The sequence below is a fragment of the Bos javanicus genome, chromosome 18 (genome assembly GCF_032452875.1).
Source record: "Bos javanicus breed banteng chromosome 18, ARS-OSU_banteng_1.0, whole genome shotgun sequence".
Taxonomy (NCBI): Eukaryota; Metazoa; Chordata; class Mammalia; order Artiodactyla; family Bovidae; genus Bos; species Bos javanicus.
The window spans coordinates 48,558,508-48,575,123 of NC_083885.1; the positions used below are offsets into that span (position 1 = coordinate 48,558,508).

The following is a 16,616-nucleotide window of genomic DNA, read 5'->3' on the forward strand; positions in this document are numbered from 1 at the left end:
AGGACACGGGGTGACTGCAAGTTCTGTTGCCTGCAAGCTGGGAGGATGGAGGCCCCATTCTCTGGGACAGGGATGATCATGGGGTGACCAGGTTTGAGAGGAAGATCAGGGGCTCAGCTTTGGATATTTACACTCGAGACACCTCTTAATGTGACAATATCATTTATCTGTATTTATTTATTTATTGCTGCGCCTCACCCCCCGCATTAGCCACTTGAGAACTGATCACCCTTATGCTCAGAACCGTATCGTCAGCACCTGAGAACAGTGCCTGGCACACAGTAGCTGCTCAATAAGTGTCTATTGAATGAATGAAGATAGATAAGTCCACAAAACCTTCTATTGATAACTTTCGAGTCAGCCAGTAGCTATTCCAGTCTAACTCCCAGGTCCACTTCGTGAATCCCGCCGGTGTTTGTTCAAATGTCCTCCTTCTCCGCAAAGCCTATCCTGACTACTCCATTTACATTTCAGCTTGATTTTTCTCCATAACACTAATCCCCTTGGAATATATTAACATATATATTATGTACTGAAAATTTTTTGTTTGTTGTCTCCCTTCACTCGAAGCTTCCGCGAGGGCAGGGAGTTTTATCTATTTCGTTTAAGTGGCAACGCACACAGCAGGCGCTTAATAAATATTTGTTGAATTTTTCTTGCTGAATGGGATACATGCCACGCCTGAGCGGGTTTTCGTAGTAGGACGGCGAGACCCGCCTTACGAATCATCCGCGATCTGGCCCCGCCCACACGCAGAGGCCGGGCGCGCTCACGCGGGAACAGGGGGCGCGGCTCGTCCACGAGCTGAAGGGCGGGGGAGAAGCGCGCTCTGCGCAGGCTCCGAAAGCCCCGAGGCGGAGTCTCAGGGTCTTTTGCGTTAGGAGGCGCGCGCGCGGGAGGGCGGCGGCGGCGGCGGCGCGGTGCGCAGGCGCGGCGGGCAGTGCGCAGGCGCCGGCGGAGGGCGGGCTTGGAGCAGCTGAAGCAGCGGCGGCGGCGGCGGCGGCGGCAGTGGCTCGGGCAGAGGGGCGGGAGCAGAGGCTGGAGCGGACGGGCTCGGGAGAGGCGGCGGAATGGTGGACTACCACGCGGCGAACCAGTCGTACCAGTACGGCCCCAGCAGCGGGAGCAATGGCGCTGGCGGCGGGGGTACCATGGGAGACTACATGGCCCAGGAGGACGACTGGGACCGGGACCTGCTGTTGGACCCGGCCTGGGAGAAGCAGCAGCGCAAGGTGCGCGGCCCTTGGGCCGGACGGGCTGGAGGAGGGGGGCTTCCGAGAGAGGCTGGAGGCCGGGAAGGGGCTCGGAGACCCTGAGACGGGATCGGAGGGTCTGTGGTGAGAACTGGGCGTCCTGAGAAGGAATCGGCGGGTCTGGGAAGGGGTTTGGAGTCCTGGAAAGGAGTTGCAGAACTTGAGCGGGGAATTGGGAGTCTGAAAAAATAATTGGCGGCTTAGTAGGGGATATGGAAATCTAAGACTAGGAATCAGGGAGCCCGAGGCAGGAATTGGAGCGTCTGGCCTGGGAATGAGGGGAAATCGGCGAGATGATTGGAGGAGACTCAAGAACGGAATTGGGTCTGAGGCGGGATGAAAGGGTCAGGATGGACTGGAGATGGTCAGAGGGAAAAGGGGGAGTCTGGAATGTGTGGGTCAGGATAGAATTCGGCATCAGGGGAGTCCGAGGAGGAGCTGGAGTATGGAGGGCGTTATTTGGATTACAGAATCCTCTGAAGAGGGTTGGAATTATGGGACCCCCAGGGATGAAGCCCCTTTCATTCTAAAGGGGATGAAGATTCTGGAAGTGGGTGTGAAGGGACCCAGGGCTTGGTGGGTGAGGATGGGGAGGCTGCTAAGGAGGTCTGGACTCTGGCACTGGTGGGAAAAGTCAGGGAGCTGTGAATAAGAGGTTTTGAAGGGGCGAAATATTATCAGGGGTGCCCTATCCTACAGGGAAGAGGAGAAGATTGGGAGATAGAAGAGGTATTGGTGAGGCCAAGGCCTCCTTGATGAGAGGCCAAAGGGGGATAGAGAGAATTTGGAGTATTCTGAGAAGGGGTTCTGAAGAATTGATGGAACGTAGACAAAGCTCAGCAAAGGGTTGGTGTTGCCGGAGGCAAAGGTAGCCTGAATGAGGTGAGAAAGGCGGGAGAGAATGGTCGGAATGGCGGATGGTGGGAGGGAGGTGTGCGGAGTAATGAAAGTCTCATTAGAAAGGGAGTGTGTGATGGATAGACCGAGAGAGGAATTTGGGCGTGAGGGCTTCTGGAGGTGCCGTCCCAGGACTGGAGAGTGTGTTTATGTGTTGTGAAGGGAGAACAAGTTGTTTGGGGAGGAGGGGCTGAGAGTGTCCAGAATTGTCTTTTGGGGGTGGTGATGAGGAGCTCGTTCTAAAGCAGGGTCTGTTTTCAGGTGGCATGTTGGGGTGTGGAGGCAATTTGGGGGGACTCACAGTGGGGAAAGGGAGATCAAAAGGAATGGGAGGTACAGAGAGGGTCGGGTGTGTGTCTGTGTGTATCTCTGTATGTGTATAGGTGTATGTGTGTGCACATAATCCAAGGTGGTAGAGAGCAGGGAGCTCCAAGCTGCTAGAAGAGAGGGTTTAGCGTGCGCAGGAAGAGCTAAAGAAAGGAAGGTGTTGAGGTGGGTGTGTGTCTTGGGAGGGGGCTGTTTCAAAGTGTGTGAAGAGGGTGGGAGGTACTTACTATTAGAGGCATGTGGTAGGTTCGTCACACCTGAATTTTCTTTCTGGATTCATTACCAGTTATGTGGCCTTGGGCAAGACCCTTGATCTGTGTGGTTCTGTCATCTGTGGAATGAGGAGGGGTCGAGGGAGTCCCTTCTGTGATTCTACAAGGGTGGATGTGTATGGTGTTGGGAGAGTAGCAAGGGGTTTGAGTGTGGCTGGAAGCCTCTTGAGGGTGTGAGCTTTTGCTTTGGGGGTTCCGTGCAGGCAGCCCAGGCTGGCGGGGAAAGGGTGAAAGGAACAGCTGTGCCAGGCAGCCTGGGGTGGGGCCTGGCTTAACCGTGGGGTAAATTAGCAACCTCTGCTTGAATTTCCTCATCGGTAGTTGGGTGGGGGGGGCGGTGGTGGGGGGGGTGGCAGCTCTGTGGAGATGTCCTTATCTGTTGCCCCACCTACCTCCGGGTGGGCAGGTTGAGATAATCTGACATAAAAATTCTTTTTGAAGGGAGAGACCTAGCCTCCAGTCTCAACAATAATTTACTGCCGGAGGCAATGCCGGGTTGAAAAAGGTTAAGAGTTACTCAGAGACCTGGGAAGTTGGGAAGGGAACAAGGCAGGGTCCATGGGGTCGTTTCTTTGAGAAAACCTGGGCTCCTTCTCCAGCTCCCGGTGCTGGGGGAGAATGAGCTGTGGAGTCTCTTGACTCAGGTGGTGGGGAGTAGGGACCTTCCTTCCCTGTCCCTTGCTGACTCCTACCCCTCCCACAGTGACTCCCTCTGCTTGCTTCCACTCCCTTCTGGGAGTCAGGGTGTGTGCTCCTCCGTGGTTATAGTCTCCCTTGCCTGCTGGGTGAGGCCAGGGCACCCTTCAGGCTGGAGCAGGAACCAGGACTCACTGGCATCCCCAGGCCTGGCTGCGGTTGTGTCATCCCCCGCATCCCGTCCTCAGGGACCAGGCACGGTGGAAGGAAAGGGTGGCTCACAGCCCCTCTCAGACCAGCTGTTTTAGATTCTCAAGACGGGCCAGATCCTAGCGTGTCCGACTTTATACAAGTGTAGCAAATATTTACACGCAACTGTACTTTGGGGGGAATATCATTTCACTGCTGTGCGCCTACCTATTTTGGGGCGGGCGTCTTCTCTGAAACGGGAGAAGGAGTAATGGAAAGGTATAGACGAGTCTGTGCTGTTTTCTTCCTTCTAAGAGGACCCCCCACCCCCATCCCCCCCCAGACTGGGTTTTCCTGCCTGGCATTGCCACTTTGGCAAGTGACGGATTGCCCTTCTTGCCCCTCTAGGGCTGAGCCACGGACCACAGAGAGGGTGGCAGTCTTGTGAGTGTGCTGTGCGTACTCTCCCGCTCTAAAAGGCTGTGTCCAGGACAGCTGTAGGCCCCTTAAAGCGCGTGGCAATTGAATTCTTCTAGGAATTAAGCAAGGTTTGGCCCAAGGCAGAGGGTGCCTGTGGTTCCCAGTGGTTCTCACATCTACCTGAAGCCCTTCTGGGGACCCTTGTAACCAAGGCATTACCTGATAAGTAGGTTATGCAACAGTTCTGATCTGGGAAGGCTCTACATGTTTTCTCCAGGGGTGTGGGGGGAAGGACTGTTCTGGTCTTTGAGCAAATTCTTGAGCAATTATAGCTCTGGGCCAGAGCTCCCTCTCCCAGTTTCTGAAAGAGGCTTGAGTAGCCTTGCCACCCTTGCTCTGCTGGACAGGTGAGGGCACTTGGTAGCCACTCCCGAAGCTCTCATCGCAGCGAGAGGAACTGCCTCCTTTGCTAAGCTGGCGTGGTCGTGGAAACATCCCTGACTGCTCACAGGGCCCCAGTGTTTAGACCCTGACCTTTGGCTTGGGCTCTATTGGATTTGAGTTAATTATTTGAACGTTCTGATGGTGTCTTGTTTTTCTCCAAGTAGGGTTGTTTTTCTTTCTTTTTTTTCCTTTTAGGCTGATGAGAGAGACCTCAAAGTAGCCATCTGTTATTTTGTTCCATTACTCTTAATTGCTTGCCTCTTAGGAACTGGCTGAGACTAGCAGATCCTTAGCAGTTTTTAAAAATGGAATAAGTTACTTACTGAAAACCAAAACCAAAAAAAAAAAAAAAACCCAGACTCAGTTGTCATCTAGAATTAAAGACTGTACCTATGTGAGGTGGAGAAGGAAATGGCAACCCACTCCAGTATTCTTGCCTGGAAAATTCCATGGACAGAGGAACTTGGCAGGCTACAGTCCATGGGGTCGAAAAGAGTCGGACACAACTGAACGATTAACACACACACACACACACACACACCTATGTGAGAAGGGGGGCAGGTATTGTTTGCCTTCCTGGGAGAGGGGTAGGGAAAGGCACTCAGCTGCTAGCTTCTGTCCTCGGTCACTCCCCCCTGCCCCAGGTTTTAAGAACAGGGCTTTTCTCGGAAATAGAGACACAGACGAAGGGAACTAATGTGTGGATACCAAGGGGGGAAGGGGTGGGAGGAGTTGGGGGATTGGGCTTGACACATACACTCTTGGTGCGATGTAGAAAATAGATGACTAATGGGAACTTACTGCACAGCACAGGGAACTCTGCTTCATGCACTCTGGTGACCTGAATGGGAAGGAAGTCCAAAAGGGAGTCGCTTTACAAAATGATTCATTTTTCTGTACAGTAGAAGCTAACACAACGTTGTAAAGCAGCCGTACTCCAGTGAAAATTAAAGAAAAGAGCGAGAAACAGGGCTTTCCTGATGCCTGCCTCAGAGGTGAGGTGAGGGAGGTTGGCCGCAGCGCAGCGCCCCTTGTAGCCACTCACAGCCATTCAGCCAAGGGCTGCAATCCAGTTGGTGCCGTGGAGTGGCGCCTACTGCTTCGTCTAATTCATTTCATTCTCTGCGCTCTAGGGCATGGGCAGGATTGCCCTCTGCCTTTTGAAGCACCCTCCCTGAGTCCAGCCAGGAGGCTCCTTTGGCAGTGGGGAGCTGACTCACTGTGCAGTTGGAACTGGCGCTAAATAGTTCCATTTAATGGCAGCTGACGGCCTGGCCTCGAGCAGGCTGCCTCATGGGAAAAGTTTGGTGAGAAGTATTGGAGGAAAACAACCCTGGAAATGAGGATGGGGTTTTAACATCCAGGTGCGGCTGGTGCTGTCTAACTCCTGAGATGCAGTCCAGGAGGTCAGTGAAAATGTAGATTTGCACCCCCAAAGGGCTTCCTCGGTGGCATCGTTGGTAAAGAATCCGCCTGCCAGTGCAGGAGATGCCAGGGACGTGGGTTTGATCGCTGGGTCCGGAAGACCCTCTGGAGTAGGAAATGGCAACCCACTCCAGTTCTCTTGCCTAGAAAATTCCATGGACAGGGGAGTCTGGCTGGCTGTAGTCCATGGGGTCACAGAGTCAGACACAACTGAGCGCACACAACAGCCTCAACAACGACAGCCCCACAAAATGTCCTATGAATCGGATGTCAGAGGATCAGGGACAAGGCTGGATTCCAGGCTCAAGTCTCTGGGGTGGGGAGTTCTACTGTTTAAACACACATTCCAGTCACGGCTGAGTTTGGCCAGACAGCCCCCTTTTACAGAGTTAAGTGAGTGAGTAGTACAGTTAGCTGGCAGCGCGGGTCTAGCAGATGACAGCAGAGAGAATGAAGCCAGAAAGGCACCGATTTGGGAAGACTCAGGGAATTTCTGAGACGGTTGAGATGAACACTTCTGGCTTTCGACATATTGATTTATAATGTGCCGGGAATTGTACAAGCCTTTGACCAGACTTAGGGTTGTTCTTTTTTTTTTTTTTTTTTTAAAGGATTCCCTTTTATTTTGTGGGGGAGAAGGAGAGGGAAAGGGCAAAGATAATTAAGGAACAGCTGTTTGCTGTAGTGTCACTTGCTTATTCAAATTTTCTGAATGGCTGAATTAATCAGCATGTTTATCTCTTCTCTGGCATTCGGAATGTTCTAGATCAATGGTTTTCCCAGCTTTATCCTTATTTCCTTCTCTTAGTGATGTCCCTGTTTTCATCTGTCTGGTCACTTCCCTTCTGTGGCTTTTATTTTATGTATTTATTTTACAGAATAACAAAAGCACTCCTGTTACTTTAAGTCTTCCTCCCTGCCCCCCACCCCCTTCTTTTTTCATGGAAATAGGAGGTGAGTGAGAGCAAGTTGGTAATTCAATGGCAGCGGTAACTGAAACACTGACCTACTAAAAGGTGGGCGGAAGCTTCCACTTGATTTGATACAGATCCTGTCATCCAGGGAGGTTTGAAAGACCTTTATGTCCCCGGTAGTTTGAGAACTCCAGATCAGTCTCCTTCAGGATGAAGTTCAACTTCCAAACATCAAAGCCTCAAGCGCAATTATAAGGAAACTTAGTTTTACAGTGTTGCCCGTCTAGACCAGAATTTGTTACAAAGCGTCTGCGGCACAAGTAGCACTTGCTTTTCTTCAGGAAGGTTTATGAGTTACATTTTAGTTAGTGACCCAGGTATCAGGGAGTATAAGGTTCAGTGAGTCAAGCGAAAACAGAAATCATTTAAGAAGTCCAGCCTCTGTTTAAAGAGTGATCTTATTGGGAGGAAAAATTAACCGACCGGTTGGGAGGAGAAGGATCCGCCTCCACCAGAAAAGGGAAAACTCTGCATACATTTAACCGGCAAACATGTCCTCGTATCAGAATCCAAGTAGCAGTCTCTCTGGGCTTATAAAAACCCCAGGGACATTTGTCTTGGTGTTGTGCCCTTCATGTCCTTCCCCCTCCCCTTTCCCTCGTAAACAACAGATGCAGTAACTTGGAATGTCCGCGGAAAGTCTTTGAAAGCCGGTTGGTGTAACTTGGTTGCCATCTCTTTAGTCTGAGCAGCAGTTACTCCAGAAGAGGCCAGAGGCCTTTTTCCCCTTAGATGTAATTTACTGAAGTAGCCTCTAAAAGCAAGTGAATTGAGCTTTAACTTGGGATTTGCTGTTTGCCACCTGTTTCTGTACTGGCTCCTGCCTTCCTGGGATGGGATGAGCCCCAGCTTCCCCAGGAGTGAGGACCATCCTGTGTTTCCAAGAAGGCACAGTGGTTCTCCAGCCAGAGCGGCCCTCCTCATCCCTGCATCGTGCTTGGCTCCGTACTTCCTAAACTTCAGTCATTTGTGATTTTTTCCATGGCCCGCGTTTGCTTTTATATGCTTAATAATATTCTTCTAAGTCAATTTTGGGGAAATTTATATGAGTATTGCCAATGGAAACCCCAGCTTCCCTGGCCATAAATAGAAGGAAACTGCACAAATAAACAGGCTGGAAAGAAAACAATGATGTGAAGTTCTAGCCAGCTACAGGGTCTAGGCCTGAGGCCTGCTCCTTTGTCAGAAGGAGATTGGCAAGTGTCCGGGAGGTGTTAGAGACCCAGAGAACCGAGCAGAGACTTTCTCTTTGATGTGTTCAGAAGGTAGACTAGAGAATCAAAGGGAGAAACCTTCTCTAAGTCATTCAAGTTTCAGTGGAGAGCGTGGATAACTCTTAAAATCTCCCATGGTGTGCTTGCCATGCGTGGAAAAAACGTTATCTCACTTGACCCTGGCAACATTCCGAGAGTGGCAGGGCAGAGTGACTCAGCCAGGAACATGCCGCCCGTCCTGCCTGCCCGGCCTCCCACCGCACTACCCATGAACACGTCTCAGGACTGAGTGGCAGTGGGTTTTTCTCTGCATTCAAATATTATGGTTTCTTGTTGTTTTTTTTTTAAAGCGGGGCCACATTCTAAATAAAATAATTGTGGGTTTATCCCTTGTTCCTCATATTGCTTTTTCTTTTTTAAATTTTATTTATTCATCTATTTTTGGCTGCTCCGGGCCCTTGTTGCCGCGTGGACTTTGCTCTAGTTGCGGAAGCAAGGGCCGCTCTCTAGTTGCTGCACGCAGGCTTCTCATCGCAGTGGCTTCTCTCGTTGGGGAGCATGGGCTTCAGTAGTTGCCGCTCCCGGGCTCTAGAGCGCAAGCTCAATAGTTGGGGTGCACCCATAGGCCTAGTTACTCCGTGTCACGTTGGATCTTCCTGGACCAGGGATTGAACCCGTGTCTCCTGCATTGGCAGGCAGATTCTTTACCACGGAGCCACCAGGGAAGCCCTGCTTTCTCTTTTTAAGGCTCCAGCTTCCTTACACAAACACACTTGAAGTTTGGCTGCTCTTCTACGTGTGAACCACCCTGCTGCTCCATCTGGGTATTTGCATCCTCAATTCGGAAAGGAAAAGCAGTGCCCTCCTGCCGCGTTAAGAAAGGCTGATTTCAATGTTCTGCTTCCAACTAAGAGAACAGAACAGATTCTGTCTCCGAGTGGAACTCTGGACATGGGCAGAAGTAGCTGTAAGTGGCAGATTCTGCTCCACAGAACACAAGTGAAGTCATCTCGGGAAATATCGTCGATGGTGTTGAAACGATTGAATGGGATGCTGGAACACCAGCAATACAATAGAATTTGTGTCTTCAGCTTTGGGCAGGAATAAAGAAGACATTGTGGTTTGTTTTATGCTTTTTAAAGTCCCCCCCCCCCCCCCCAGCAAAAGGTGTAGGGCTGAGTGATGTCTGTTACTGGCTTTCTAGTGGGTTTTTCTTTTCATCTTTTCCCCCCTCCCTGAGGGCTGGTGAGAGTGGGTGGAAGCCGCAGTCTAGGTGGATGGGAGGCAGCCCGGAAGGCAGGCCGTACGCATTCCTTCTGGTTCCCCATGTGTGATGGGAACGCATTTGGTCTTTTAACTTCCAAAGAGCCCAAGATGAAGAGTTTCCATATCTTACCTCCTGACCAGTAAAGTCTCTGATTCCAGCTCCAAGAATGTCTTAATTAACAGCCATCCAGGATGGGGGTGTGGCAGGAAGTCAAATAAATGCATTTCTTCTTTTTTTTTCCCACCTTTTTTCTTTCTTTTTTTTCTTTTTACATACACATTTCATTTTGGTGGCAGAGAAGGCTAGTTCGAAGTTAGGGGAAACACCACAGGAGGAAGCCTGAAAGTGAGCTACCAGAGCCACCCTGGGAGGTTGCCTGAGGGGGTGTCACACCAAGACTCTGTGGGTCTCCAGCTGGTGTTATTGAAAAAACAGGCCTCCCTTTACCAAGCACCGCCGGCAGTGCTGGAAGCTGGCGCTTCAGTCAGTGTCACCGGCCTCGGTGTGCACCCTCGGTATGCCCGTGTGCAACCATCAACACGTCGGTGCGCTTTGATCAGTCTCGGTCAAGGTGTGTGTGAAAGGTCTTTAGTTGATATCATCATGGAAACCCAACTGCTTAGTACTTGAGAGATGTGCCTGTGTACTGGAGCCAGCACCGGTGGAGGAATGTGGGCTCTTGGGTAGAAACGTGGTGCTGCCAGCCGGCCTCCAGGAAAGTGTCCACATACGTGGTGGCCGTGCTGGGTCGGGGGACCTCTGTTCTCTGGGGCACGGGTCAGCCCAGTCTGTTTTATCGATGAGGAGTGTGTGTATTTGTAAGAGAGAGAGGAGAGTACACGTGAAAGCCGCTGTTGGCTTTGTGGCTGAGGCGAGTGCTTTTTCTCTAGGCATTTAGAGTTGGAATCTCAGCTATGTGACTTCTTAACAGCAGGGCAAAATGTGCCTGCATCTTTTGCCTGCTTTCGCAAACACTGACAAATTTAAAAAGAACTCTAAAGTTTCCAGCAAATCCCAAGCACAGTTCATCCCATGATAACATTTTTTTTTTAAACAAGCCACATCCTTCCTCCTCCAACTCTGCCAGTAAATAAACCTTTTTCTCCCCCATTACTCCCACCTCTTTCCCCCGCTCTCTTTTCTTTAAGGAAATGGGTATCTTTACATTAAACCTTTGTGTCTGATGGAAATATTAAATGCCTCTTGGGCTGTTGCTGGCATGGATTATGTGGGGAAGAGTCAGATTTTTAAAGAAATTTTACAGGCTGGTATGATCTTCCAGTTCTGGCCTATGAAGTATAAACTGCATTTCAAAATTCAAAATGTCTGGAAACAGCCAGCTTGCCAGGCTAGTTCAAGGGCAGTCTGATGAATCAACCCTTCTTATAGGCTGTCTGCTAACCAGCCCTGGAAGGTATCCAGCCGGTAAACATCACCAGCATCGTCAGGCAGTTTTTCCTGTGTGGGGTTGGGGGCGGGAGGAGGAGGGATCACTGGAGCTACGCGGCCAAGTCTGGTAGGATATGACTTTCTGTAAAACAGAAAGGTCTAGAAAGGTCTGTATCAAGATGTGTTTTTCCAAGATGTTAGGCCTGTAGTCACCCAGCACCGAGTGTACTGGTGGAGTGAGAGGAAATACCTAGACCAGTTGGGCCCGGGGGAACCTTCTTAACCATTTTGGGAAGCAAGTTTTCCCTTTCCTTTTGTAACTTTCACTGACTCAGTGACTCAGGGACAACCCATGGAAGAGAATTCAGTCCGCTGGAGCAGTGAACCATTTCAAGAATGGTTGATTGATGGATCATGGCCCAGAGCCGTGGAAGGTCAGGGAGTGGCACTGGGCTCCTACCCGCCGTATGGAAACACCCCAGAGATTCAAAGGGAACCAGCTTTGACCATAAAAATACAAGACTCGCTACTCACATCGCATTGAGTTCTCTTCGCAGCTACCTTAGACTTGAGAAAGTTCTGGGCCTCTTTATAAACAGCCACAGAGGCGGCCTTGCCAAATACGGCCTGCTCCAGGGCCACCGGGTCAGCCTAGGAGACAACTTTCTTGCCTAAAAATAAGTCTATGTTCCTATCGAACATTCCAAGCATTGTTTAAACATGAGACTTGTGAGTCGCAGTTCAGGCCTCGTGGGTTCAGTTACGTCAGAGTGTGGGCAGTTGAGGGTCTTCGGGGAGCTTGGTTCCCCACTTTGGGATTGGCCCCTGGCCACCAAGGAAATCAGATGACCAAACGAGAACCATCTCCCAACTCATTTCTTTATGTTCCTGATCCTCTCACAGGCTGGTGGGGAGACAGCAAGCACGTAAATAAAACAAGGTAATTTCAGATGGGATTATGCCCTATGAATTTAATAATAATAATAGCAGCTAGCTAGGACTCGGCTTGGCATTATTCTAAGAGCTTTATGTGGATTGACTCATGTACTCCTGTGAGATAGGTATTGTCACCTCTACAGGACAAGTGTGGAAACGAATCCTTTGAAGTTGAAGCCACTTGCCCAAGTGACAGAGCTAGGATTTGAACCCAAGGGGTCTGGCTTTCAAGCCATGTCTACACTACACTACAGTCTGGTGATTGGGAATAGCCTGGGGAGAGGTCGGTCAGGGGAGGAGGGCAATGCTGGTACTTCGGATTGAGAGGAAGATCTCTGAAGACTTGACAGTTTAGCTGTTCCCTAAGGGATGAGATGGGGTCGCAAAGAGTCGGACACAACTGAGCAACTGAACTGAAAGGATGAGAAAGGTGGCTCAGTGGTAAAGAATCTACCAGCCAGTGCAAGAGATGCAGAAGACCTGGGTTCAGTCCCTGGGTTGGGAAGATCCCCTGGAGAAGGAAATCGCAACCCACTCCAGTGTTCTTGCCTGGAGATTGCCACGGACAGAGGAGCCTGGCGGGCTATAGTCCATGGGGTCACAAAAGAATCGGACACGACTTAGCAACTGAACAGCAACAGTCACAGGAGATGAGAAAAAATGAGCCAGGAGAGCACTGGGGGACGGCTGTTCCAAGCAGAGGGAAGGGAAGCTTGGCGGCCCTGAGCAACAGAAAATTCAGGATGGTCAGAGCAGGGCATGTACGATAGAGAAGGTGGGCAGAGCCAGCTCTCTTGGAGCTTTGTTGGAAGTGGTGATGGGGCCCAGGGTCTGTCAGTGCAGTCCTCCTTAGATCCCGGTAGGCCAGCAACCTCACGCTTCCAGACTTCTGGCCCTGCCAACGGTTTCCCCTCAGGCCCCCTAGACAGGCCAAACCAGACCTGACTTCTAAAGTGGGAACCCCAGACCACGGAGCATTAAACCAAACAAAGGCTTCAATTATCTCCATGATCACTGCTCCAGTAGACACCTGTGTTTGATTAAAGCCTTGGTAACTTTTGAATCTGGAGTTTTATGGCACTGTGTTCTCATATGGCTTGGTCGTGTCTTTCTCAGAGAGCTTAACTTCTTTCCTCACCATCAAATTCCAGCTCCCTTCTGGCTCATCAAGAGGCTGCTGGATTCACAAGGTATCTTTGGTAAAAATGTTGTATCTCCCTCTTTGAAGTGGGAAGCCAGGAAGCCCGATTTTTTTATTTTTATTTTTTTAACCTGGCTCTTCTAGGCACCTCCATTTCGCTGTAAACCTCTTTCGTTTACTCAGTATTTCACCGTCGGCTCCTCTGGTCAGGCGGGGCTGTAGCTAGGACGCCTCTAGTTCAGAGGGGCGGACTTGCAGGCTGATTCATTCTCAGGCGTCCAGCTTTCTGTCCCCCGCTGGAGGCCGGTCCAGGAACCCCATAGTTTGCATTCGGCCCGTGGCTCCCCTGTCGGAAGGCGCACCTTGTCAGACTAGTTGTGTGGCTTTGACTCAGCAAGGGAGGAACGCTGACAGCGCTCGGGGCTAGCCATGGACACTCCTGACTCCATACACAACAGCCGGGCAGGAAGCTAAGTTCAGGGATCATGCGGTATCCATCAGGTGAGCTTGGGCTGGAGTTCTCTCTGTCCTGCCCTAGCTGCAATCCAGCAGCAAAAACCATCCCTTCTGACAGAGTTTAAAGGAGCAAGTGAACATGAAGGTGGCCTGTGACGGCCCAGCCAGCCCTGCTGCTTCTGCTGGAAAGAAGACGGCGAGGTTTCCGTTTTCCTGGCAGCACATCCATGTGAACTTGTTAAATCTTTTAAGTAGCTGTATAGGAGGGGAGATAAAGGTGTGTGTTTTTATCCTTATCCCCTTAAATATAAAAATAAAACTTTCCCCTTATAAAACTGATTCAGAGTGGGAAGAATGTCTATGGCAAGTGGAAAACGGGTCCAATTATATTGAACTCATACCCCGTGATTGGGAGACGGCTGTAAGTTTCCACGATGGGTGGGTGGCTTCTTATGCGTTTATGTTGAGGTGAACCTGCTCCAAGCTGTCCCCACAGATAGAAAGGGCTTTCTGAGGGAGGAGGCTGTCTCTTTCCACCATGCAGTAGAGACTTGGAAGGTCTCTTGAATGATTTCACTCAGGTAGCAGTGTTAGGGGCCGCTGACCGAAGCGTGTCTGCTTTTGATAGCCAACCAGCATCTTGTGTAACATGAGTTGGGGCTTCAAGGGCCCTGGAGTCCGGCGCTCAGGTAGAAACATGACCGCCAGGGCCCTCAACAGCCTTCACTGGGCCCCTGTGCAGAGCAGAGCTCTGTGCCGAGCCTTTGGGGGTATGAGAGAAACCGGAGACCTGGCCTGTGCTCTCAAGGAGCTGGCAGGGTAGCTGGGGCGAGAGCGGAGCCACATGAGACCTCAGGAGGACACCAAGCGGCCCACAGACAAGCCCACAGCACTCTAGCTGTGTCCCAGGAGAGGAGAAGGGTGAATAAGGGCAGGTGGGGTCAGTCATGGAAGCCTTCATAAAGGAGGTGAGTGTGGTGGCGGGCAGGTGTCTGGGGGCAGGCATTAGGGGATCCCATCCCGCATGTGCAGTTGGAACAGCCTTCCTTAGCTGTCTCTTGTGAGCAGTCCCACCAGTTCCTCCCCTCACTGAGCCGTCTCTTTGGGGAGTTTCCCATTCGAGGCAAGGCACCATGTTCAGTATGTCTCAGCCATCCATGCGTTTGAACCTCTGTATTGCAGGACCCCAGCTTCTGAGTCCCTATCTACTCACAGGTCCTGTGGCTTTCAGCGATCTAGGGGGCAGGCCAGACCCTTCTCCCCAGGGGGCTTCAGCTCTGACTACTCCTTTTGAGGCATGTGCTTTCAGCTTGCTGACGGTCCCTTCTGAATAAGCACAGGCTTCAGGAAAGAGGAGCAGAGGACCATCCCCTTCTCCTGACCTCTTCTGTCCCAGGGTTTCTTCAAGCCTTGTTCCTTACCTCTGGGTAGGTGATGCTCGGCACTGCCTTCTAGTCCAGATGACACTCAAAGTGGGGAACAGCGGTTCTGTGCTGATCACGGAAATGAATGGGGTCGAGTCCCGCGGGCTGGCTGGCTTGGCACACCACAGTAAACACACTATTGCTGGCATGAGGGTAGCCTCCAAGTGTTCTGCCTCAAGAGTTTATTCTTGCCTGCCAGCTCAGCTTCCAGGTGCTATTCTTTTCTTTAAATAAATGCCTTTAACTGGCTTGTGCAAAGTAAGAGTTCCCATCCCAGGAAACACTCAAGTGTGTTTAAAAAAAAAAAGAAAAGAAAAACCAACAAACTCTCCTCGTTCAGATGCTCTTGGGCCAAATGTGTGACTCAAATACTGCAGTGCCCTTCATTTGCTTTCCCAAAATTGACATATTCGAGTGGCACGCTGGCCTTACTGTGAGATAAGGTTGGGGTAGCTGGCCCAGGCCTCTTTCTTAGACTATGTGTGTGGTTTCAGGTTGGGCTTTTTCCTTCCTTCAGATGATGCTTGAGAGCCACGACAGCGCAGCTCGTGCATATCGTGGCTGAAATCCTCCAGTAGAACCTGGCAACCATCTCTCCGATCTCACTCGGGATCAGGAGGTTGGCCGTGGAAGGATTTGGTGGGGTCAGTGAGGGTGGCAGGTGTCACCTGTCATGAGCCAGTCTGTAGCCTGGGCCCTGAAGCACTGCTTCTGCTGTCAGAGCTGCAGGCTGTTAGCATGGCCAGTTCCTGTTTCCTTATGGTTTCCAGGAGGAGTCTGTCTTAGTCCTTAAGAGGTGTCTCTTTCCCTGCTTTTCAAATGCAGAAGAGGGGAGGGAGGTGGACTTCCTTCCAGGAGAGAATAGGGGCTCACTCATTTGTAGTAGGGAATCTACATTGCTCTACCCACACTTGGGGAGAGGTTTTGGGGAGGAGGAGATGTTGCAGAGTATTCAGGAACAGAAAGTTTGTTGCAGGAACCCAGGCTCTGGAAAGAGATGCCCGCTCAGCCAGTGGGTGAGCTGGTGGGTGGGTGAGCCGATAGCACCCAGCCCGCCCACCAGACGCCAGGAGGCAGCTCAGATGTCACTGGGATCCAGGCTGTCTCCTGTCTCCAGCAGCTGCAACCCGGGAGGGGGTGTCGAGAGCACTGCTGCTCCTGTGCGAGGGCGTTTCTGGCGACAGAAGCAGGAGGCAGTGAGAGGTGTGGGGTGGGAAGAGGGTCAGAGCAGAGCCTTCAGAGGGGGATAGAACTGGGCTCAGTACCCGACTCCTCCACCTACTGGTTGCGTGGCTGTGGGCTGGCTTAAGCCTGTGTCCTCCTTTGAAAAGGGCCACCATCCTACCTCACAGGATGATTCTAAGATTGAATAAGAGAAAGAGTGTGTCTGAAGCGCTTGGCACAGTGCCTGGCACCTTGTCAGTCCTAATTCATGTAGCTTCTCAGAATTCTTTCGGCAGCTCACCATCCTACATCCAGGTGGGGTTTGCTGCTGGCATCTCCTCTTCAAAGGAGTTGGAAGGGTCTGCTGAAACATGCAGCTCAGTGGAAAACCAAAATGTAATGTATCCCCTTTCCTAAAGCCCTCCCCCAGGGAGCTCTGAACCCTGAACCCAGCCAGGGACTTCAAAGCAGCATCCACTGTCAAGGGGCAACTGGAATGCGAGACGCAAGTGACATGACGAAGCCCTGTCCATGACGAAGCCCTGTCCCCAGCCTCTGTGTCCGTCTGGGCCTCGTTACCCGGGACGTCGCTCCGTGTTTCTGAGTTGCCAGCCCTAAACAATTTTGTGTCTGCGTGAGCCACAGGCAGGGCTGGCAAGGCTTTTTTTGTAAGTCATCTTGTTACTAAGTTTAGGGTCAGCCTAGGGGCTCTTTCTCAGGTCCTCTTCTTTCCCTGTCCCCTTCCCCACAAAGCAAAAAAAAAAAAAAAATCCTTATCAACTCAAGTT

General features: G+C 51.1%; 1 protein-coding gene across 6 annotated transcripts in view; it reads left to right on the forward strand.

The window, feature by feature from the left end:
• The first annotated feature begins 948 nt into the window (after positions 1 to 948).
• The window catches only part of ACTN4 (actinin alpha 4), a 73,877-nt gene continuing 58,209 nt past the window's right edge, over positions 949 to 16,616 (forward strand). For 3 of the 6 annotated variants that reach the window (XM_061388176.1, XM_061388181.1, XM_061388179.1), the window contains exon 1: positions 989 to 1,232. In XM_061388176.1, coding sequence (XP_061244160.1) covers positions 1,071 to 1,232 — 162 coding nt within the window. In that variant the 5' untranslated portion in view covers positions 989 to 1,070. Of the gene's footprint in view, positions 1,233 to 16,616 lie in introns of all 6 variants that reach the window. The other 3 variants (XM_061388178.1, XM_061388182.1, XM_061388177.1) reach the window with 3 other exon arrangements.